The sequence below is a fragment of the Felis catus genome, chromosome B1, assembly GCF_018350175.1.
Source record: "Felis catus isolate Fca126 chromosome B1, F.catus_Fca126_mat1.0, whole genome shotgun sequence".
Taxonomy (NCBI): Eukaryota; Metazoa; Chordata; class Mammalia; order Carnivora; family Felidae; genus Felis; species Felis catus.
In genome coordinates, this window is record NC_058371.1 from 22456853 (window position 1) to 22479937 (window position 23085).

The window sequence follows — 23085 nt, forward strand, 5'->3', positions numbered from 1 at the left end:
TGGTTTCAATAAAATTTAGAAAAAAAATGTTGCTAGTATTTCTTCAATTAATTGAACTTTGTAAACCCATTCCCTAACACTCCATTTTCATATGACAGGGATATATTTGCTGATAGTCACATCTTGCTTTTTTCACTATAGTGTTTCTCAAACTTACATTAAAAAGATACGTTTAAATAGAACTGTACTTACTCGTTGGCTTTTATAATTATTAGAGAATATTGTTATTTTTATTTAGCCATGAACTAAATTTTAAAAGTATTTTCTGTCTCTGCCTTTCATTCTATTCTTCAGCCAAATGATTTTTAAATGAAAACTTACTAGAATAATACAGGTTCTTTAAAGAAATTTTGATTCTCTGGGGGCACCTGGGTGGCTTAGAAAGTTAAGCGTCCAACTTCGGCTCAGGTCATGATCTCGCCGTCCGTGAGTTCGGGCCTTATGTTGGGCTCTGTGCTGACAGCTCAGAGCCTGGAGCCTGTTTCGGATTCTGTGTCTCCCTCTCTCTCTGCCCCTCCCCTGCTCACGCCCCATCTCTCTGTCTCTGAAAAATGAATAAACCTTAAAAAAAAAGAATAAAAATAAAAAAAGAAATAAAGAAATTTTTATTCTCCAAGTGACTTGTTTTTATAATATTTACATTTATTTATCTGTCCCTAAGTTCATTTTATATATATAACATATATATATATATATGTATATATATATATATATATATATACATATATATATATATATATATGTTGCTTTCTTTAAAAATAGGAGGCATGGGGCACCTCAGTGGCTCAGTCTGTTAAGCGTCTGACTTTTGATTTTGGTTCGGGTCATGATCTCACCGCTGAGACAGAACCTTGTGTCTTTGGATTCTGCCCTGGGTGTTCTCTCGCTCGCTCGCTCTCTCTCTCTCCCCCCTGTGTGTTCTTTGTCTCTCTCTCTCTCTCTCTCTCTCTCTCTCTCTCTCTCTCTCTCTCCCAAAACACAAAACAAAACAAAAAAACAAAAGAGTCATTTAATAGTTATTTAAACGTGCACATGATCAAAATTTTATAAAGGTTTGTCGTATATAGCAATTTGATTAAATTTTGCAGAACAAAATTATTTTTATAGTTAAACACATAGTATATTTCTTCACAAAGTTTATCGCCTTAGTAATTTCTCAAAATATCCAAAATAATAAATATTGTCACTATAGTTATCTTGATTCTCTTGTAAAAGATAGGATGTTTGGTCATCTATTTTTATGTTTATAATTTATAAAATATCTTCCACTTCCTACATCATTGAAAGTCACTGGATTATGTGTTCCGGTTTGTGTGTTAATGTGGCAAGAAAATAACCAATTTGTTATTATTTTTACTAAGTAGTATGAAAAATCTTTAGCATATTAATAAACTTTAGATGTTGAATTTTAAAGTCTTTGGGGCATAATATTTGAAGTGTTCTCATATATGTAACTTATATAAATTGTATATGTCATTCATAGAAGTGTTGAGACCGAAGAAATTCGACTTCAATTTTGACTAATGCAATATTTGCAATTAAACTCTTTACCAACAGGTGGTGCTAGAAAGTTTAATATTTGTTTCAGTAGCCGTACTTCTTGGGGGAAAAATGTGGCAATTTTTTAAGCACTATAAAACAATAGTTATATATAATTAACCCCTGCTTGCTTTTGTTCCAGCTCCACCTAAGACCGTACGATTGGTTGGTGGTAGCGGTCCTCATGAGGGCAGAGTGGAGATTTTCCACAGTGGCCACTGGGGCACGGTCTGTGATGACCACTGGGAGCTACGAGGTGGACAGGTCGTCTGTAGAAGTTTGGGTTACCAAGGTGTTCAAGCTGTGCATAAGGGAGCTTACTTTGGACAAGGTAATTAAAAAATATATTTTATATATGTATATATATGTATATATAGTTTTTTTTTAATGAAATGTTGGCCCCTCTCTAATACACAGAATATAGTAGCAGCAGGAACATATAAAATAGGAAGAGATATCCTATGTAGGAGTCTTTTTCAAAAGCCCTTCCTAGAAAGTAGAAATGAAAAGAAATAGATCTTAAAAATAAATGGCATACGCTCTCAGGCGATCTTTAGTGTTTAAACGGTGTTTAGACTCGTTTGGTTCAGTAGACAACACCAGAGGAAAATAGTGATTGGTGCAGTAGAAGAGGAGAACTAGGGACAGGTGAACCACAGGCCGTCCTGGGAAGCTCAGTTTATGGATCCGGGTCTTGGGGGCATAGGAGCATTTCCCTGTGCTCGCTCACATTCTCTCCTCTGCGGAACTGGAGAGCCGGGCACCGGCTTGTGCATTTTCCTCGCAGTCGTGTTCCACAGCAGTGAGATCTATCCTTGGTCCCTGATGGAGCACCTGTATTCTAAAAGGACAGTGAGGAGCCATGAAAGAGAAAGAAGCAATTACGTAGGCTCTCCCTACCTGCTCCTTCTGATTTCTCTAAATCCTTTAAGAAACGTGATGAGAAATAAGGGAAGACGTAGGTTACTTTCCCCTCTATTTGAGGTTCGTAAAACACTGAGTAATTCTGTTGCTGCATGCATATTTGTGTATTTTTACCCAGCTGACTCCATAACCTGCTCTATGAATGTATTAAAGAGCTAGGAAGAGAGGGACCTGGGTGGCTCAGTTGGCCTAGCGTCCAACTTCGGCTCAGGTCATGATCTCGCAGTTCTTGAGTTTGAGCCCCATGTCAGGCTCTGTGCTGACAGCTCAGAGCTTGGAGCCTGCTTCGGATTCTTTGTCCCTCCCCTCACCCCACCCCCCTCAAAAATCAATAAACGTTAAAAAAGAATTTTTTTTTAAGAGCTAGGAAGAAAATTTGCAGGGGCCAAAAGTATTTGAATGTATACATCTTGACATTTTTACTGTCTCATTTATTTTTCCTAAATGGGTACCTTACAACAGGTTTTATGTATAATTAAACATATGAGCGTTTCAATTCTAAATGATAAAGAGATTAGAAAAAAGTAACCATATAAATTGGACTTTTAAAGTCACTATTTTCTTCCTTATTTACTCTACAAATCTGACAAATACATAATTAGTTTCTCTGAAATTGATGCTGACAAAAAAAATTGGCCTTCTTGATTTTATTAAGTGTTATTTTGGATATGGGCAAGAAGAATTTTCATGCAAAATTATAAACATAAGATTATCTGGTAATGCTGCTGTTTTGTCTATAGCAATAAAATAAGGGAGTGTGTCAAGATAAATAAACTTTAAAAGAAGAGATAAATTGGGGCGCCTGCGTGGCTGAGAACCTGCCTGGGATTCTCTGTCTCCCTGTCTCTTTCTGTCTCTCTGTCTCTCAAAAATAAATAAGCATTTAAAAAGAGAGAGAAATTTAAGCAGAGATCCAGGTTCCAAAGTCTTCAGAGGTCAGAAAAATCATTTAGTCTCATATGAAGAGGTGAGATAAGACAAAAGAGTGTGGTGATGGCGAGAATTTCTGTGCCTAGGCTCAGCCCCTGGCCCCAGTTTTTAATTTGTGTCTTACAGCTTTGAACAAAAGAAACAAAGGCAATAGAAAAGATCCATAATTTTCTGCGACCACACATCTTTGGAATTTCCATATGTTCCATCTCTACTGTATTTTCAGAACTTTCTCCCCAGGTTGAAAAGTATGGGACTAAAATCATTCTTGCACCTCTAAAATGTACCTCCTAAAGCAAAACGTTTTAAATATCAATAAGCCAGATAATTGTTTTTTCCAGAGAAGAAAACAAAATTTAAAAATCCCCAACTCTTGGTCACTGGAGAATCAAATGAATCAGTCAGTCGTTTAGCAAGACTGAGCTACCAACCTTAGTTTCAACAACGTATGAGGAGAGAATTTATTTCTGTGGAAACTAAGACCAATAGCATGAAAGCCCATTTGTTTCAAATATTTAATCATATAAAATATTTCAGATGACTGTTAGCATCTGTGAAGTGAACAACCACAGTGCTTAATGGATGAAATACAATTTTCATCGATGGTGACTTCCTCACCTGGTAGATGGATAAAATTACTCAGTTGTAAGAATAACAACATGTAGATTATTTGAATTATTAGGATGTGCCTTTGTTGACAAAGTGAAATACAGTTTGCCATTTTTCAGATAATTTAAACATGGGCTAGCTGAATAACTGAATCCAAAAAGAGAAAACTATCCTAAAACAGGGGAAAACTCACCTTTCCTCAAGATGAGTGATTTTATAGCTTACATTATACACAGAGACATTTAACTTTGTGTCTTTAAGAAAGAAGCCTCACGCACCCAGGTGACTCAGTCTGTTTAGCGTCTGACATGGGCTCAGGTCATAATCTCAAGGTTCGTGAGTTCAAGCCCACCTCAGGCTCGCAGCTCTCGTCGGAGAACCCGCTTCAGATCCTTTATCCCCCTCTCTCTGCCCCTCCCCTACTTGTGCTCTCTCAAAAATAATAAAACATTAAGGGAAGGGAAGGGAAGGGAAGGGAGGGGAGGGGAGGGGAGGGGAGGGGAGGGGAGGGGAGGGGAGGGAAGGGAAGGGAAGGGAAGGGAAGGGAAGGGAAGGGAAGGGAAGGGAAGGGAAGGGAAGGGAAAAGAAGGGAAAAGCCCCACATCCCATGGGACGCCTGGGTGGCCCAGTCAGTTGAGTGTCCAACTCTTGATTTCAGCTCAGGTCATGATCCCAGGGTCAGACTTTGCACTGAGCATGGAGGCTGTTTAAGATTCTCTGTGTCCCTCTCTCTCCCTCTGCCCTTCTCCCCTGCTTATATGCACTCTCTCTCTCTCAAATAAAAATAACAAAATCTATGATTAAAAAAAGGAAACAAACCCTGTAGGTGCAGTTTATTAAGCTCTTATACCTTGAAGTAAACCTTTCATCTATTATAAAGGGTAAACCAAATTCAGAGCAACAGCAGTAGCATATGTACTGTAATTCGTGGAAACCAAGTAACGTTTGGCAGAATATGATCTGTGGAAGGAAAGCAAACAAGATGTTGTTCCCCAGCTTCATTTCCTCACTGAATTTGCCTTACACTTAAAAGCTTTTTTCTCTTGTTGTGGAAGTTCGTATTTAAATTTTAGTTTGTTGACACATAGTGTAATATTGATTTCAGGGGTAGAATTTAGTTGACTCGTCACTTACATGTAACACCCAGTACTCATCACAGTAAGTGCCCTCCTTAATGCCCATCACCCATTTAGCCCATCCCTTCGATGCAACACTTGCCAGCAACCCTCAGTTTGTTCTCTGTATTTAAGAGTCTCTAATGGTTTGCCTCCCTCTTTTTATTTTATTTTTCCTTCCCTTCCCCTATGTTCATCATTGTGTTTCTTAAGTTTGACATGAGTGAAATCATGTGATACTTGTCTTTCTCTGAATTATTTTGCTTAGCACAGTACATTCTAGTTCCATCCACATTGTTGCGCATAGCAAGATTTCATTCTTTTGATGGCTGAGTAATATTCCATTTTATATATATATATATATATATATATATATATATATATATATATACACTTACATATATATACACACAAACCATACACACACACACACACACACACACACACACACATATATACACATATCTAAATACATATACACAAACTACATCTTCTTTATCCATTTGTCAGTTGATGGACATTTGGACTCTTTCCATAATATGGCTGTTGTTGTTACTGCTGCTATAAATATCACGGTGTACAAAGCTGTTTTCCATTGAGTTCCAAACATAGGTGGTAAACACAAAGTTAGAGATGTCTCAAGCTTGCATTAACATTAAGGCCTACTCTCACAAGTAAAGTATTCTTGTCCCCATAGCGCTTCTTCCCGCTTGTATCTCCAGGTATTAAGAAAAGACAGAAATAAGTATTCTGAAATCCTGGCAAGAATATGTTTTCCATTTAAATAAGTAATGAAACAATAGAATTTAGTCTAATGTGAAATGCGTCATTGGGCTGAATGGAGACAGTTCTCTCATATTTTGTTTGGATAACTGACTACTTCTCGAAGATGAGGGTCCATTTTTAGTGAGACTGTGTTTTCATGGTAGTTGGTGATTCTGTACATGATACTAGAGTGTTGTTATAATGAAACAACCAGGCATGTCTGAATTTTGTTTTTCTTTAACATTCTTAATTGCCTACTGAAGTGAATTGGAAAGACTAAGAATTTTATAACTGAGGAGATATGAGATGAAACCTTAACTCTGCTACTTCTGTCTCAGATTGCATTTTTCCCCCAATAAAATGAGAATCAGAGCACCAACCCCATCAGATTTATTCTGAATCTTAAATGAGTTGGCATACAGAAAGTACTCAACACAAAGCCTGGCTCATAGCATCGCTCAGTATGGTGGCAGAGATCACTGTAAGCAACGGCTCCAACTGTATCCTTCCAAAGGTATTTGCCATCCTCTTTGAAAGGATCAGTACCATATTGTCGATGACATCAGGGATATTCCAGGGCTCAAAGCTGAATGTGACTTTGTACTCCACAGAAGTGTGACTGCAGGAGTGTCTTCTGTGGGGAAGCCAACCCTGTCCTCACTCTTCTCAAGACAGACCCTGCTCTTTTCACCTCTCTGTGGATACTTCAATACCAAACAATTGGACAATGATTATGAGAATTTTAAAATAATAAAGCAAGCTGATCTGGGAGACATAATAGAACTGAGGTTATTTGTTCTGAAGAAAAAGACCCTGAGCAATAAATTTCATGATCTGCTTCATTGTACGTTGTATTTTAAGACCCGGGCTTACATTGTAAGCTGATTTGGGATTAGACACGGCAAACAACCTCTTTATGTGAAGCTGTTTCAACTCCTCCACCTTAAATTTACAGTTTCACTCAGGAGGAAAAGAAAAGGCAATTCCAAATGCAGGATAGAGACTGGAAAGGAAGCTTAGAAATATGAGTGGAGGTGGGCGTAGGGGAGAGAAAGAGAGAGATGCATTCAGGTTTTAATTACTTGTTCCCTGGGGAAGTAAGAAAGATCAGATCAACACTATATTGTACATTACTCCCAGAACTGAAACAAGAAGAAAAAAGTTTAAATTTATACCCTTTGTATTTTCCCCCTTAAAGAAAAAACACAATTCTGGACAGAGTTATTCCCCTCCTCCCCCTTCTGGTTTTAAAACAGCAAACCTGACTTACCCAAGATAATCCTTGTTAGCTTTAAAAACAATTACTTTTGCAGCTGCAGGCAAAATGTTTTATAGGAATAAAGCTTAAAACTCACTCCTTTAAATAGGTTCTTTAATTTGGATGCACCTTTTGCATACAGTGGAATGTTCTTTTTTTTTTTTTTTTTTTTTTTTGAGTACACCAAAAGGTTAAACTTAAGGAAGCACTGAGTGGCTCCTGCTCACTGCACGGGGCAGTGCAGGGCGAGGGAGGCACTTCTCTGCCTGGACAGGATTTCCAGTCTCTTGTTCCAGTGGCCTCCCAGCAGCGAACTTGGACGAGCTTTACCGACCACGGTGGTGCTCCAGGAGTTTGTCCCATCAGTTCTTGCTGATGCAGAAAGCTGGAGCTGGATTGGGGTAGCCAACTCGTCTTCTAAGTTTACAGGAGTTTGCGCTGCCGCTCCAAACGTGAAAGCAGAAACTAAAGAAAATTCTAAACATAAATATCATCTTTTTTTTTTTAGTACCCCTTTCACATTTCATAATCAATTTTCCAAGTGGAAGTTTTTAAATTACAAGAATAAATGAAAGGAGATCAAAAATATCACTGTACCTCTGAACTGACCCTTCAGTGAATGCGAGTAAAATCTCAAATATAAAATATATCAGTGACTCAGAACTCAAATTCTTACAGACTGACCCCTGCCCACTGGAAGTTTTAAAATGTAAATGTTTAGGTACACTGGGTGGCTCAGTCGGTTGAGTGTCTGACTTGGGTTCAGGTCGTGATCTCAGGGTTTGTGGGTTCAAGCCCCGCATCAGGCTCTGTGCTGACAACTCGGAGCCTGGAGCCTGCTTCGGATTCTGTGTCTCCCTCACTCTCTGCCCCTCCCCCACTCACACTCTGTCTCTCTCTCCTTCACAAATAAACATTAAAAAAAAATGTTTTAATGTAGATGTTTAGGGCCACTGGGTGGTTCAACCAGTTGAACATCCAACTCTTGATTTGGGCTCAGGTCATGATCCTAGGGTCGCAGGATCAAGCCCTGCGAGCCCCCGCACTGAGCATGCAACCTGCTTAAGATTCTCTCTTTCTCTCTCTCCCTCTGCCCCGCTCCCCTACTCATGCTCTCTCTCTAATAAAAAAATTAAAAAAAATAAATAGAAATAAAAATAAAAAATAAATAAAATAAAAGGTAGATGTTTGGCTGCTGGGTATTATGGAACCTGATTTGGAGCCCATTGAGTTCTTAACACATCTGTTTTGTTACTTATGGTAACAAAGACAATATGAAGTATGGGGTAATATTGTTAATCAAGTACACACTATATGATATCACTCAGTGCTCACATTGCCTGTGAGAATAGATGTTATAGCCCCAGCCTGCATAGAGAAAGTCAGTCAACTTACCAGAGCTGTCACAAAACCTGCCCAAATTTGCTCAATGGTTATGGTGGTTGTGGGGGGGGAGACAAGATTTGCGCCTTAACCTATTTCTTTCCGCTAGACAGAATGTCCTTCTAAGTTCGTTATCTTGAAGAATTTCCAAAGAGCTTCTTTAAAATCTTAGAATCACAGAATTTTAAAGGTAAATGAAATCCCAGAGCTATATCAGCCCCAGCTCCTTATTCTGCATCTATGCTAAAACAGGGAAAATGCGTGTCTTCTTCAGAACCACTAAACTAGAATTGACAACTATAGTCTAAGTTTACCCATTCTCAATTCTGATTCCCATTCTGTTTCCACGTTTGATTTTTAACCTCACCAAAAAACAAAACAAAACAAAACAAAACAAAACAAAACAAAAGGCTTTTTTCTTGAAGAAGTTGTTGACTTCTCAACCAGAAGTCTTTTTTTTTAATTTTTATTGTTTATTTATTTTTGAGAGAGAGATACACAGAATGTGAGTGGGGGAGGGGCAGAGAGAGAGGGAGACACAGAATCTGAAGCAGGTTCCGGGCTCTGAGCTGTCAGCACAGAGACCGACGTGGGGCTTGAACTCACAGACCCGGAGACCATGACCTGAGCTGAAGTCGGACGCTTAACCGACTGAGCCATCCAGGCGCCCCACAACTAGAAGTCTTTAAAGTAATCCAGATTGAAATCACCCAGCCATGACTAGATTTAATTAAAATTCATTCAGACTTTTAACCAACAGCGGTTTTTGCTTCTCCACACACCTATTCGGCAACTGCTCTGCAATCTCGTCACTATACTACCTCTCATGAAATATGCTCACGTTTTTGGTGTTTGTTGTTTCCCAGAAAAGTGGTAAGGGACTGGACAGCAGATTAAATCTGAATCTTTGAAACAGATATCCCTATCTCTAATTTTTTAAAAAGAGATTATCAGGGAATGGCATCATCGGTTGAGCATATTCCCAGGCATTACAAACCAAACTCGTAAAATTTCAGAAGCCGTGGACAACACAGTGATAGCTGTCTGCTTTTGGAAACACAAAATCAGTCAATTTGCTCTCCTTCCAAGCCCCCAAATGGTAAAGGGAATTGTAGATGTGTACGTGGTTAGGTAGATAAATAGATAGATGGATGACAAATAGATAGGAGCATAAAATAAACTGAACACCTCAATTTTGCATAGTTTCCCACTAGCCAGAAAGAAAGTTCAGAGACAAACAATAACAATGACAGCAGCAGCACCCAAATTCCTTGTGTAATAGTTATTATGTAAAGAAATAAAAATAAAATTTGTTTTTAATCTTTGAGGTTTACATCAAGGTAAAATTTTATGAATCTTATGCTACGTTTGAATTAATTTTTAATGCAGCAAACAATTTGGAATGAGATGGAAAGATGCATATTAAACACATGTTTCCCTTAGGCTCAATAGTCCTGAATATATTAATATAAAATTAAAACAAATCTGTGAAAATTATTTTTATAACTCTCTTTGGGCTTCTGTGCAGTCAGTGCATTGTACCTAGTCTTAAATGTCATCATGTTCTGTCTCTTGGTGTCATTCTGTTATTTTGATAAACGCAAACATTTTTCCTGAGTCTCAGTTGATGTACCTGGGAAATGGAGATAATCGCCATTATTTTACAGGGTTATTAGAAGACGTAAATTTTAAACATCAGGTGTAGAAAAAACCTAGGATGTTCACTGTGGCTGAATCTTTTCTACATCGCTAGAGACCAGAGTTACTGAATCGCCCAATATGTCTATCATATCCGTGTCCTTGGTGGAAAAAGCATCAGAATAGGAGGTAGGGGTTCTAGATACAGGTATCAACTCTGCTGCTGATTACGTATGTGATCTCAGTTGCCTCATCTGCTCTAAAACATAAGCTGGAAGTCAGTGCAAGAAGGAACGGATTTCGATTCCCTTCACTCACGGAGGCAGGCAAAACAGATCTGCTGAACGACTGACTCTAACGACGCAGGGGATTGCAGTGAATCATTTTTTAAAGGCACTGGCTCCACGCAGATGCAGGGTGGAAATTAGCTACATGACCTTGGCCCAACTTACTTACTCTCTTCGATTTTCCCTCTCCTCAGCAGTAAAATGGCACTAGAAGAGCACTTAACTTCTTAAGGTTATTTGAGGACTCAATGAGATAACAGATTAGAAGTACTTGGAACGTTTTCAGCCACATCATTAATTCGTCACAGAGTGGGCTTAAATGTTCACGATTACTACTACAGCTTTGGCATTCTGACGTTTGTGACTTCCTTTACGGAGGCTTCTCAACATTTGTGTTCACATATCAGCACATGGATGGACTCTTTTCCGTGTTGTGCTACCCCTGCGGGGCTGTCCTGCTGGTGCTCCAGCCACTGGAGGGGAGGGATTCTCATTCTTAATTCTTTTTTCCCCCGGATTGTGAAATGTCTGCACTGCTGAGATGGAAATCCAGTGACTGAACCCACAACATGAGGAGTGAACGCATCACAGTGCCCTGGAACAGAGACTCTCATAGAGCCATCCCGTTCTTGGGCTCCCGTTATGACAGACCCATGCTGTCCCCAAAAGTTTTACTTACATTTGTTGATACACTTTATGAATGTCTGTATGTGTAATAGACACAATGTAGAAATGTCCCACTGTTTTGGCTCTCTTCTACGTGGACATGGGCAGAGCTCCACGATTTGTGCAGTTGTGATTATTTGCATATATTTTTGAGTCCCTTTGGGGCTTCCAAAAAATTTAGATAGACTTTATACATTTATAAGGAAGCACACATGTGCAGACACGCCCACACATACGAACACTCACAAACACAAAAAAGATGGGGCTATACCTTGTAAGAGCCCCTTGGGAACAAAAATGTATTCCTGGCAAGGTTTCTGATTTTGAGGTCATATTCCCCTAATCTTTTTCTTTTTTATCTGCCTTAAAATTTTAAGTCAAACAGGCTCAATACTGTTACAAACATTTCAAAATATACTTGAGTTCTCAGGTTACTACTTTTATAATTGATCAGCCCAGGAAAACCTTTCTTTTCTAATAGAAATGTTGTTTGGACCCGAATGATTTAATTACTACTATATGAACTGAACAATGCAGTGTTCCGAATTATCTTGAGAACGTGAACCCAAATATAATTTGGTCTCATGTTTGGATCTTTCTAGTAGAGGCACAAATTATTCAAAGATTAAGAGAATGCCCCAATTTATTTTATAGGTGGAAATAAAAATTTCCTATCTAATTCTGAGAGTAAATGAAAAACACAAGTCTTCAGAGAAAAATCTCTCCGTACACATCCTATTAACTTTCCTTCTAGCTTACAGACTTTCTTCTTTAATCCAACTTCTACATTTCTGGCAGATATACATTTCTAAAATATAGTTCTGATGATATCATTATTATTTTTTTTTTTTTTAAGTTTAAGAGAGAAAGAGAGAGTGAGTTGGGGAGGGGCAGAGAGGGGAGAGAAAGAGAATCCCAAGCAGACTCCACACTAAGTGCAGATTCCGGTGCGGGACTCAAACCCACCAACTGTGAGATATGACCCTGAGCCAAAATCAAGAGGCGGTCTCTCAACCCACTGAGCCACCTAGGTGCCCCAATGATGTCACTTCTTTTGGCGACTCACAACATACAATTCAGAGTATTGTAAACATGGTCCTGGCTTTCTATACAGGCTTCCCCCTGATTGCTCTCCCCTCTTTGATGTACTTTGTGTTTTAGATGCCAGGATCCTGGTGACTGTTGTAATACATCAAGCATTACCTTGCACCCCACTCTATGGAGTAACTTCTTTTATACATGTGGAAAACCTCTCTCCACTTTTTTTTAAGTTAGGTCAAATGTTATCCACAAAGTGGTTACAAAATTCCCAATATTTGTAACTTATTCATATGTACACACACCACTATATTATTATGCACATCACTCAGCATGTATATAAACTTTTATTTATTGAACTCATAGAATATTTGAAAAATCAGCAAGAGTAATGTCATTATGTATGCCATTATAGAGGCCTCTTTGAAAAAAAAAAGTCTTCACTTAATACCGTGTTTTATAAGTCACAAGGTCTGTTTCTAAGCTGAAGTGATTTCGAATTATGTTTTATATAGCTCTTTGACCGAAAGAGAACCTTGCAACATCACATTGATCTGAATTGAAGAAAATGTATTATTGATTATGCTGACGGTATTAAGATATTTATTTACCATCCACCAGACTTGCTAAGGGGTTTCTGGAAATTTAGCTGCTAAATCATCAGTTTCTTGATAGCATGAAATGTCCTTAAAAACACATCAGGAGGTTTGTATTATGTATATGTAAGAAAACCCCACATCTTTCTTAGAAGTCTTTCAAAGGTTCCATTCCTTATGTGTAAAAGAAAGGGGAATTTTTATATGTGACACTCACAGAAAATCTTTAGAGTGTACCAGAAAAGCATTTCTAAACATTGTTTTTCAAATGATCTTCTCCTGGCCTGCATGGATTCCTTTCAAAAAGCAGTTGTTTCCTTATTCATTGACAGAATAATGTCCTTCTCTTGAAAGTGGCAGTGAAGTCTGTGTATTTAGTTGGTTAAATATCTTCCAGGGAGCCTACTGCTGATGGCCGTTTACCCTTTCATGTGTCCGGGGAAAAGTTCAAGATAAAGAGAGTATTAGCTCTGTCATTTTGTTGTTGTTTGTCTGTGTTTGCAATTAATAACCATAACCCATGGTCTTTTTGCAGGATAGTTTGTAAGCCCTTTGCTGATTGTATTAGACTTAGTTTAATTAAAAATAGATAATATGCTTTTTGATTGCCAGTGGAACTGGAGGGTATTATGCTAAGTGAAATTAGAGAAAGACAAAAATCTTATGACTTCACTCATATAAGGACTTTAAGAGACAAAACAGATGAACATAAGGGAAGGGAAACAAAAATAATATAAAAACAGGGAGGGGGCGAAGCATAAGAGACTCATAAATATGGAGAATAAACAGAGGGTTACTGAGGGGTTGTGGGAGGGGGGATGGGCTCAATGGGTAGGGGCACTAAAGAATCTACTCCTGAAATCATTGTTGCACTATATGCTAACTAATTTGGATGTAAATTAAAAAAAAAAATAGGTAATATATTTGGTAAGCCAGGCACACGTAAATAGCATTACACCAGAAGCTAAGAAAAGAACTCCAGTACCTGTTAATGTTTCAGAGAATGCCTCATACAGATGACCTCAGACCATCAGGTCATTGCACATACCTGTGATTAGCAAAGCTTATTTCCCTTCTTATTTCTAAAAATAAAATGAATCTGTTAAAACCAATCATTCTTTTATCTACGATTTCATAGAGCTGTGGATATACCTTTGGTATAGGTCTTATTACGTTGTACTCTTACTAGTTTACACAGTGACAGAATATCAGGTTTTCCGGGGCAGATTAATTTTTGAATCCAAATAGAAGGCACGGCACTTAGATGTAGATAATAAGCAGCCCCTTTGTCTTAAGTTAGAGGATCAACTAATGTTTTTGTCCCATTCAGACATAAACCCAGACCGTGTTTACTGATGCATTTGTATCTGGTTTCTTCAGGTACCGGTCCAATCTGGCTGAATGAAGTGTTTTGTTTTGGGAGAGAATCATCTATCGAAGAATGTAAAATTAAACAGTGGGGTGCGAGAGTCTGTTCACACTCTGAAGATGCTGGAGTCACTTGCGTTTTATAATGTTTCGTTTTCTTCCACATTTATGAAACCACTTTTGCAAAATGATTTTATAAGTTTGCTCCATTAAAATCGGTCCAGTGAATATTTAAGAGATTAGGAATCTTGTCTAAAGAAAAGGAATTGTTTAAAATCACTGGTTAAACATACTGAACGCCGTCACACTTCCTATATGTCTATATTTAAACCATTTCAACTTCTTTAGGTTTTTAAATGGAATTTCTAACATAACGACATGCATCAAAAGGAACAGATTAAAGTCTAAGGCTCCTGGATTATAAATGCCAATGATAATGGAAACACCTTCCAATCATTGACCTCAGCTGATACCTTCACAAGATGACAAGTTTTGTCATTTTTGTCTTCTCTGTAATCTTTTGAGTTGATTTTAATTAAATTACTGTCTTAATAATGAGAGGATTGGGAAGAGGTTTTTTGTGCCGAGTTCGCAAAATCTCTAACCATACACGTTTGTTGAGGAAAAATTTTACCCGGCCATCAAATTCTCTGAATGTGCAATAACTTGGCTGTTAGATAGCAATGTTCGTGACATACTTTGGCCATGATGAAAAACTTATCAGGAGATTTATAGGTCAATACAGGTCACTAATATGATGATAAAGAAAACACGATTATTTTATGTGTTCATGTATTGACAGTTTTACTTTTTGTTTGTTACTTTGTCTGAACCGTAAATTAGTTAAAAGCAGAGCATCTGACAGAAGATACAGACCGCCATCACTATATGTGTGTTGATAACTGGTGGATCAAACATGTGGTTTTCAACATGGAGCTCAGTTTGTTATGCATTTTAAATTAAGTTGAATAGTTGTTATAATTCTAAGACACTGTGTTTGAAATGTAAATACATGCAATCATTCTATTTTAAATAATGGCATGCACATGTCTTGAGCACAAAAGCAAGTTTCAGCCACCCTTCTTTGGAATCTTTCATGAAGTCCCTCAACGATTACAACCAGCAAAAGAGAGGTAAGACAGAGAGATAAAGAGAGAGATCTTCAGCCCTAAAGGGTCAGTGACCCTAACTAGTAGTCTATCACCAGGTCTGTCTATGCAGGTCTAGTCTGTCTTAGAGTGTGAAAGGCCACCAGGAACCCAGGGCCTGTACCCTACTAAGTATACAGCCAGAAAGACCAGTGATTCCTATCAAAGCCAAGCCAAATCCAATCGAGCCCTGAGAAGAACATACTCTTTCAAGTTTCCTAAGCCCAACCCAGAGGGACACATGATTAGATAGTGGTACTACTACGGAATGGCTCTCCCATTCCCTCTGTAATGGTGATAAGCAAAAAAGGGCTTATGTATTTTTTCATATCCTGAAGTCTCACTTCACAAATGGTAACCACGTAGTAGATTCCCTACTTCTCACTTGCAAAGGCAAAAATGTTGTCTTGGAAATGGAACCGTTGGAAATGGCCTGTTGAAAATGGCCTTTTACCACGTTATGTCCTTCTGCTTGTTAAACATAGGATGATTTTATCCAGTGTAATTGTGACTAAGAGAATGGATTCTCAAGGTAGACAGACTGTCTCTAGAGCCTCGCTCTGCATTCATCTGGTTTAATTCCTTGTGCTCAACTGCACCGTATTTCCCTCAAAAGGCAGACAAGATGGTATGACAAAGAATCCTTGGGGCACATGGGTGGCTCAGTCAGTTAAGCATCCAACTTTGGATGCTTGATTTCGGCTCAGGTCACAATCTTGTGGTTCGTTTGATCAAGCTCCACATTGGGCTTTGCACTGACAGCATGAGGTCTGCTTGGGATTCTCTGTCTCCCTCTCTCTCTGCACCTTCCCCCTCACTTTGTCTCTTTCTCTCAAAATAAATAAACTTATTTTTAAAAAAAGAATCCTTTGCATATCAGCCTATATGAGATGTATGAGATCAGTGCCTATGGGTGTGTGTGCTGTACTGATGTCGACTGTATGGATACTTATTTTCCATGGAGGTATAGACATTTGTTTCTTGAAAACCAAGAAAGGCCTTTTTGTAATTGAGGTAATCCATTACACTCCATCCAGTCTAGCAATGGGCTTAATTGTGCCAGTATATTTGGGAGTTTTACTTTGGAATGCTAAATTGCATTATCTCCTTCAAGAAGCAGTACTCTGTGATTTGGTGAAGGAAGGAAGGGAGGGAGGGAGGAAGGGAGGCAAGAAGAGAGGGAGGGGGGAGGGAAGGGAGGGAGGAAAGAAGGAAGGAAAAAAGGAAGAAAGAAAAAGAAAGAACACCTGACCAGAATCATTGCATCCTACTTGACTAGCCATCTAGCATCAAAATAAGTGCAGTGTGAATTAATTAAAAAAAAAAAAAAAAGGAAGAAACAGAAAGAAAGGAAAGGGAGGTAGAAAATAGGAATACCAGTTGATATTTGAGAACCAAATATATTTTACCTCAGTTGCCTGAATAAATAATTTCAAGTAAAAGCCTCCAGTTTTGCAAAAACTTATGAACTATGATAGTCTGTATTTAAAAGATTTGATTAAGGCATATACCTGTCACAAATCATATAGTAATATTTGTGATTAAGGGGGAATGGAATATTTGAAACCTCAGTAATTTATGTGCGCTGAGGATTGCATTTATACTTCTATCTAAGCCAGTCACTGACAAGAGATACAAACTTAGCATCATTGGATTTGCATAATAAGAATTATTCATGGGGGCGCCTGGGTGGCTCAGTCGGTTGAGCATCTGAGAGTCCAACTTCGGCTCAGGTCATGATCTCACAGTTCGTGAGTTCGAGCCCCGCATCGGGCTCTGTGCTGACAGCTCGGAGCCTGGAGCCTGCTTTGGATTCTGTGTCTCCCTCTCTGTTCCTCCCCTGGTCACACTCTGTATCTCTCTCTCAAAAATAAATAAAGATTAAAAAAATTAAAAAAAAAAAGAATTATTCATTCTCCAGAGTTGGACAAGCTCAAGGTCAATGAAAGGTCAGGGGCCCATGTTAACTGAATGAAATCCCTGTTCTGGCAGAGAGCGGGAAGAAGTGAATGGTTATCAGGTAGACCATTAACAGTGTTTCCAGAGAAAGTACAATTAGGAGATTTTTATGTTGAGATATTTTTTAACACATTGGAATGGAATATAGGAATTCTAGGAATCGCTGTTTGGCACTATATCAGGCATATAACCACAGCATAGCCTGACATTTTAACTCTATTTTTTTCTTTAGTGAATGTTAGGTACCATATCTTTCAGTGGTTTTGTTTAATCGAATCAGTCTTCTTGTCACATCACAACACTATTCCCATCTGGTATTTATCAGCTCTTTTGTTTTACAGGGTACTCTAGATTTAGAAGTTTAGTTATGTCATTTACAAAAGTTATTTTTATGCTTCTAATATCTCTTAACAAAAGAGATATTAGGTTTTAGGTATAGGTTATTATTTAGAATATAACTGTTTTAGGTATAGGTTATTATTTAGAATATTTACTTAATCAAAAAGAAAAACGAGGGAGCATGACGTCAGCAAAATGGTAGAACAGTGACTCCACGAGCTCATTACCCACAGAAACATTGAAAAACAAGTACAAAGTGTCAGAACCAACCTCATCAGGACTCTGGAACACAGTCAAGATTTTACAGCAACTAAGCAAATGCAGAGTCAAGAGAAAGGCAACTTCCAAACAGCAGGGAAGTTTTGGAACATTTCTACTCACCCTTGTCCTACCCACCCTTGGATTTGGACTTCAGACTACCACAGCCTACATTCTGAGTCTGGGGCCCTGGTCCCCGATTCCAAAGACGCAGGGCAAACCTTCTCCGCAAATGATTGTGTATGTCAGTTCTAACTCGTCTGAGTTGTTCCTGAAGGACTAATGCCAGCGTTCGTCTCTGCTGTGCCTGGCTTGAAACAAGCTGGAAAAGTAGCATGCCTTGCTCGAAAACTCTGCAAACTTAACACCCCTTAGGGGCCAGGCACCAAAAGTTACAGTTGAAACATAAAATAGACTGCATAAAGCCTGCTAAGGAAAGCCAGAAAGAGTTTCTATGGACATTTTTTAAAAAGCCACGTACGCAGAGAAATGTAGAAAACTGTGTTCATGCCCAAGGCAAGATGTATGCACATCTGCCAAGACCAGAGAGGTAGCTTTTGTTGTTATTATTGTTGTTGTTTTGTGTGTTTGGTTGGTTGGTTGGTCATGGGGATTTGGGGGGTGCCAGTTCCTAGCATTCAAAAACACTAATGAAACACAAGCTAAGGAACAGAGACTTCAGTGACCACGCACAACAAGGGATGCAGTCTCTGCAGAATTAGTTCAGGGAAGTAACTAAACAAATAGACTACCACAGCCTTCAAGAAACACAAACAGAGCAAACCATAGGGAAGGGGGAGAATCTGCTTTTCAGACTCACCACATTACGATATTCAAAGGTCCAGTGTTCAACAACAACCCAAAATGACAAGGCATAAGAAGAAACAGGGAAGTAACCCACTGAAAGGAGCAAAATCAATGGACAGAAATAGCCCCTGAGAAGTCTGGATGTTGGACGTACTCAACAAAGACCTTAAAACAACTGCTTAAATATGATTTTAGAAAAAACAAAAGACAACTAAAGGCAATCAGAAATACTGTATTAAAATGAGAATATCAATTAAAAGATGGAAATTACAAAATGAGAAAAAACAGCCAAACCAAAATGTTGGATCTAAAAAGCTCCTAAATTACTAAAGCAAAAATATTCAGTAGAAGAGTTTAGCAGCAGCTGTGAACAAGCAGAGGAAACAACCAGCCAGCTTGAAGATCGGGCAACCAAAATTATTGAATCTGAGAAGCAGGAAGAAAAAAAAATAGGGAAAAGAAAGAAGAGCCTGAGGTATCTGTGGGATACCATCCTATGGACCAAAATATGCACTAAAAAATCCCAGAAATATATATACAGAGAGAGAGAGGAGAGAGTCGTAGTTCTATACCAGAACTACATTTTCCAGAATTCACTTCCCTGCATTGATTTATCATGGACCCCAAAAGACATTTTGAATGGGAGTTTAGCAGGAGACACTTATTTCTTCGTTTTTGTTTTTAGAGTTTATTTATTTTGAAAGAGAAAGAGCAGGGGAGGGGCAGAGAGACAGGGAGAGCGAGAATCCCAAGCAGGCTCCACGCTGTCAGCATGGAGCCCGACATGAATCGCATACTCATGAACCTCGAGGTCATGACCTGAGCCAAATTCAAGTCGGATGCTTAACCTCCTGAGCCACGCAGGCGCTCCCACTGTTCTTTTTATGTGCCAAAAGTCACTGCAGTGACAGCAGGGCCCGTTCCAAGTGTATACCGATCGTCACTGCTCTGACAGCTTACGAGATTTGCAGGACAGCAGAACCGTAGCTCCTAAGATCCTAAGATCAGGAGCCTCCCTCAGATCCCCTCACTCCTGAGCCGGATACATGAACTCCATGATGAACTCATCACCTTCTCCAGCAGGCCCCCTGGATCATCAAGTTGCAGGCAGCGAGAAACATGCAGTTTCCAGCTCACCCACATGGTTTCATTTTCTCCTTGCACCCTTTCCGCTCCTGTCCAACTTCCCTTCGAAAATGCTGATGCTGCTGACCTCAGATGTCATGGCACCAGGCACAAAAACGGTAGACTGGCATAGCCTACTTAACCAGCAACCCGAATCCCCCGGTGCAGAAGGTCACATCTCTTCAAGGGAAAACAGGAAGAGTTAGCTCTGGATTTTGAGACATTGGCCTTGGGCAGAAAAATGGACAGAAGAATGTAGGGCCTTTAATAATTGCAGTTGTGACCTTGATATTTAGAGTCTCTTCCAGTTTATATTAATTTTTTTTAATGTTTATTTATTTTTGAGAGAGAGAGACAGAGTGTAAGCAGGGGTGGGGTAGAGAGAGAGGGAGACACAGAATCCAAAGCAGGCTCCAGGCTCTGAGCTGTCAGCACAGAGCCCGACGCGGGGCTCGAACTCACGAGCTGTGAGATCATGACCTGAGCCGAAGTCAGACGTCCAACCGACTGAGCCACCCAGGTGCCCCCAGTCTCTTCCAATTTATAAAGCAGACAACTAAACGATGAAACTATTTTTAGTTACTTTGGCTATTGAACTGTGCTCTCTGAAGGCAACGGCTCTCTGAGAGTAAAATACATGAACCCAGGTTTTAACAGGTAAAGTATCAAAGCTTTGTGCTGTGGGTTTTTCTACAAAAATGTCGACTGTGCCAAGAATTTGTAAAAGGGTATTTACTACATTATTTCAATAACTCTGAAATTCAGTTGTGACCCTTAAGCTCTTTGGGGTTTCCTGAATAAAAAAACTTTAGGATTGCATGCTTTTAAATTTTAGGTTAGGGAGAAAAACAAGACTGAACTGTATTTGTTAATCATCCATCATGAACCTCCCTAGGGCCAACTGATTTCAACCAAACCTGCAAAACATTGCAATTAAAAAAACCAAAAAACAAAAAACAAATCTTTGATGCTTCATGCTTGGAACATCACTCTAAAAAGACTGATAAGATGACTGATGTAAGTTGTTCATTTATTTTGTTTTGTTAAATTGCATAGAATCGTCCCGTTCTGAGGGTTCTATGGCAGAATACAGGGATACAGAAAACAGAAGAGCTACTATTCTGAATAAGCACCTGTTAGGGAAATCAGGCCTATCTTTTAGAAAGCTAATGAATCCTGTATCCAAGTCAGCTGCCAGAGTGATTGCTGGATAAAAAGGATAACCTGAGAAAGTTCCGAACCAAAAAAGAGAAAAGGAAGGAAGGAAGGAAGGAAGGAGAGAGAGAACGAGAGAGATCCGAGGAACAGCAAATCCGTTAATCATCTCTTCATTATATGCTGAAAAATTTGAATGAGAAGGTAAGTGGGTTTCTGGTATTTTTACACATCTTATGCTAAAGAAACAAGGTAACAAATGAGTTGGAAAAAAAAAAGGCTGTGCAGCTGTAGTATCAGACAATTATTTTTATCTTAGTGCTCAAATTCTAAATTGAATTCCTGGTCAAAAACACTTTCACTCCACACTGCGGTAGGAAGTGAATCGAGAAATTGAAAAGAACAACTTTATCCTAAATTTTTTTACCAGTGACTGGGCGCTCAGATTATATTTGGGGCAGCAATCCACCCGTCAACTTGACCTATGCTCATTCACATAACGACCACAGAAAAGCATTTCTTGTTGTGTTTTTCATTTTAAAATAGAATTACGGTATTGTTTCCTTTGATGGGGGAAAAGTTGCATCACATTAAGATAAAGCACAAAGACATCACATTCTCTGTGGCTTATGTTCTCGTAGAGATGAACTTAAACAGTTGAGTATGATTGGTCAAGTGCCTTCTTGGTGAACAAGGACGGCTGTGTCATTTCAGGAACGAAGGTTTCTGGGAAGCCGTGGGATGTGGTCAGTGTAGCGGGCAGGAGGGGAAGACCCCCTTTCTGTCCAGGCTCTGCTGGCAGCACGTTCTCTAGGGAAGTCAGCCTCTAGTCCTCAAACCCTAGCACGGAAAGTGGGAATGCTTATCCGTGACCTTGTTACCCTCCGGATGTGCGTGTGAGGACCAGATGACAGCATGAATACCTGACAGGTCAGAAGTTAAGCATTTTCAGGCAGTCCTCATATTTATTAGCCTCCCCACATTTGACAAGGTTAAAAAAAAAAGAAAGTAAAGAAATGGAATTATTTTGAAGTTGGTTTTGTTACCTAGGCTGTTCCCTTTTTATTTTGATGTGGCTCCGAGACCTCCACACATCATAGCTTCGTTAGGGTTAAAACTGTGATAATGCCCTGTAAATAAAACAGAGGGTTTACTGGGTATCTAGAACTTTTCATTGACCCAGATCTCTAGGGAGGAAGAAATGCTGGGTGAATCAGCTGTGTCTAAGTTAGTGAAGGAATTATCTTATAAACTGAAAAACACATAAAACAAGGGGACTTTCCAAAGCCGCCTGGGGGGACTTTGGCTTTGGTGTAGACACTCAGCTCTTGACAGCCACAGAAGCTCTGAGAAAGAGAAGGGAAAGAAGGAGGAATTTTCACAGAGACTGATCCTACGTGGAAACCCAGCAGAAATCCCAGATCAAGAAGCCTTGGCCAAAATACTCCCAGGTGAATCTGCTTCGTCTGCCTTCCAAAGATTTGATCCCTTTCCTGAGTAGTTTGCTCTCTTTACATAGTTCTCTCCCATCTCCCCTTTCTTTACTTTCCCCTCTCGCTCCAGAAATGGCTTGGGGTTTAATTTAAAAGCTGTTAGACCCAAACTGGCCAGTCCTCAAGAATGCCTGCCAAAGTCTTAATCCAAAGCACTTACTCATTGTCGGTCAGCCAGCGTCTGACACAGCACACGCTCACCCGGACAGGCTGTGGAAAGTTACAGAGCGGTAGGAAACGAGAAAGCAAAAGGGAAGCGACTTGAGCCCTTCTTAGGAAGTGGTTATGATCTGAGGGGGGGGAAATGTGGTTTGCCACAGAGGGGATTTCATTAGGGCCACAGAAGGATAGAACCTGAACAACCTGAGCTGAACACGAAGAGCTGCAAACAAACACATCAATCCCTCCAAGAACAAAAACTCCAACTCAGGAGGTTTTAATCGGATTTAAGAGGCATCTGGGAACCCCTGTAAAGTTGTGGAAAGGGAAGTAATATCTAACGATGATCGTGGCTAGAAGAAAAGCTGGTTATCTTGAGGTTTGAGGGGACCGGTGGTACATAATACGAGGCATCCGTTAAACTCAATGATGGGCTCGTTTAAGGTGAAACTGATAGTCCCCTCTGTTGCTTTATAGATTTAGCTCACTACATCCAGATTGAAGCCTCCCGATGGCCCTGGTGATG

At 39.3% G+C, this 23085-nt stretch overlaps 1 protein-coding gene and 2 long non-coding RNA genes across 7 annotated transcripts in view; 2 read left to right on the forward strand and 1 right to left on the reverse strand.

Moving 5' to 3' along the window:
• Positions 1-14674, forward strand: part of MSR1 (macrophage scavenger receptor 1) — an 84527-nt gene extending 69853 nt beyond the window's left edge. For 3 of the 4 annotated variants that reach the window (XM_023252411.2, XM_023252410.2, XM_045055295.1), the window contains exons 9-10: positions 1682-1870; positions 14129-14674. In XM_023252411.2, the coding sequence (XP_023108179.2) occupies positions 1682-1870; positions 14129-14262 (323 nt within the window). In that variant the 3' untranslated portion in view covers positions 14263-14674. Of the gene's footprint in view, positions 1-1681; positions 1871-6493; positions 6667-14128 lie in introns of those variants that run through there. The other variant, XM_045055294.1, reaches the window with a different exon arrangement.
• On the reverse strand, positions 7290-23020 carry LOC123384786. The gene is made up of 3 exons (XR_006596348.1): positions 22561-23020; positions 21954-22037; positions 7290-7605 (listed from the first exon to the last, which is right to left on the reverse strand). It is a non-coding gene; the product is annotated as an uncharacterized LOC123384786 (long non-coding RNA).
• The window catches only part of LOC123384785, a 162511-nt gene continuing 160381 nt past the window's right edge, over positions 20956-23085 (forward strand). For both annotated transcript variants that reach the window (XR_006596346.1, XR_006596347.1), the window contains exon 1: positions 20956-21111. This is a non-coding gene — a long non-coding RNA (uncharacterized LOC123384785). The remainder of the gene's footprint in view (positions 21112-23085) is intronic.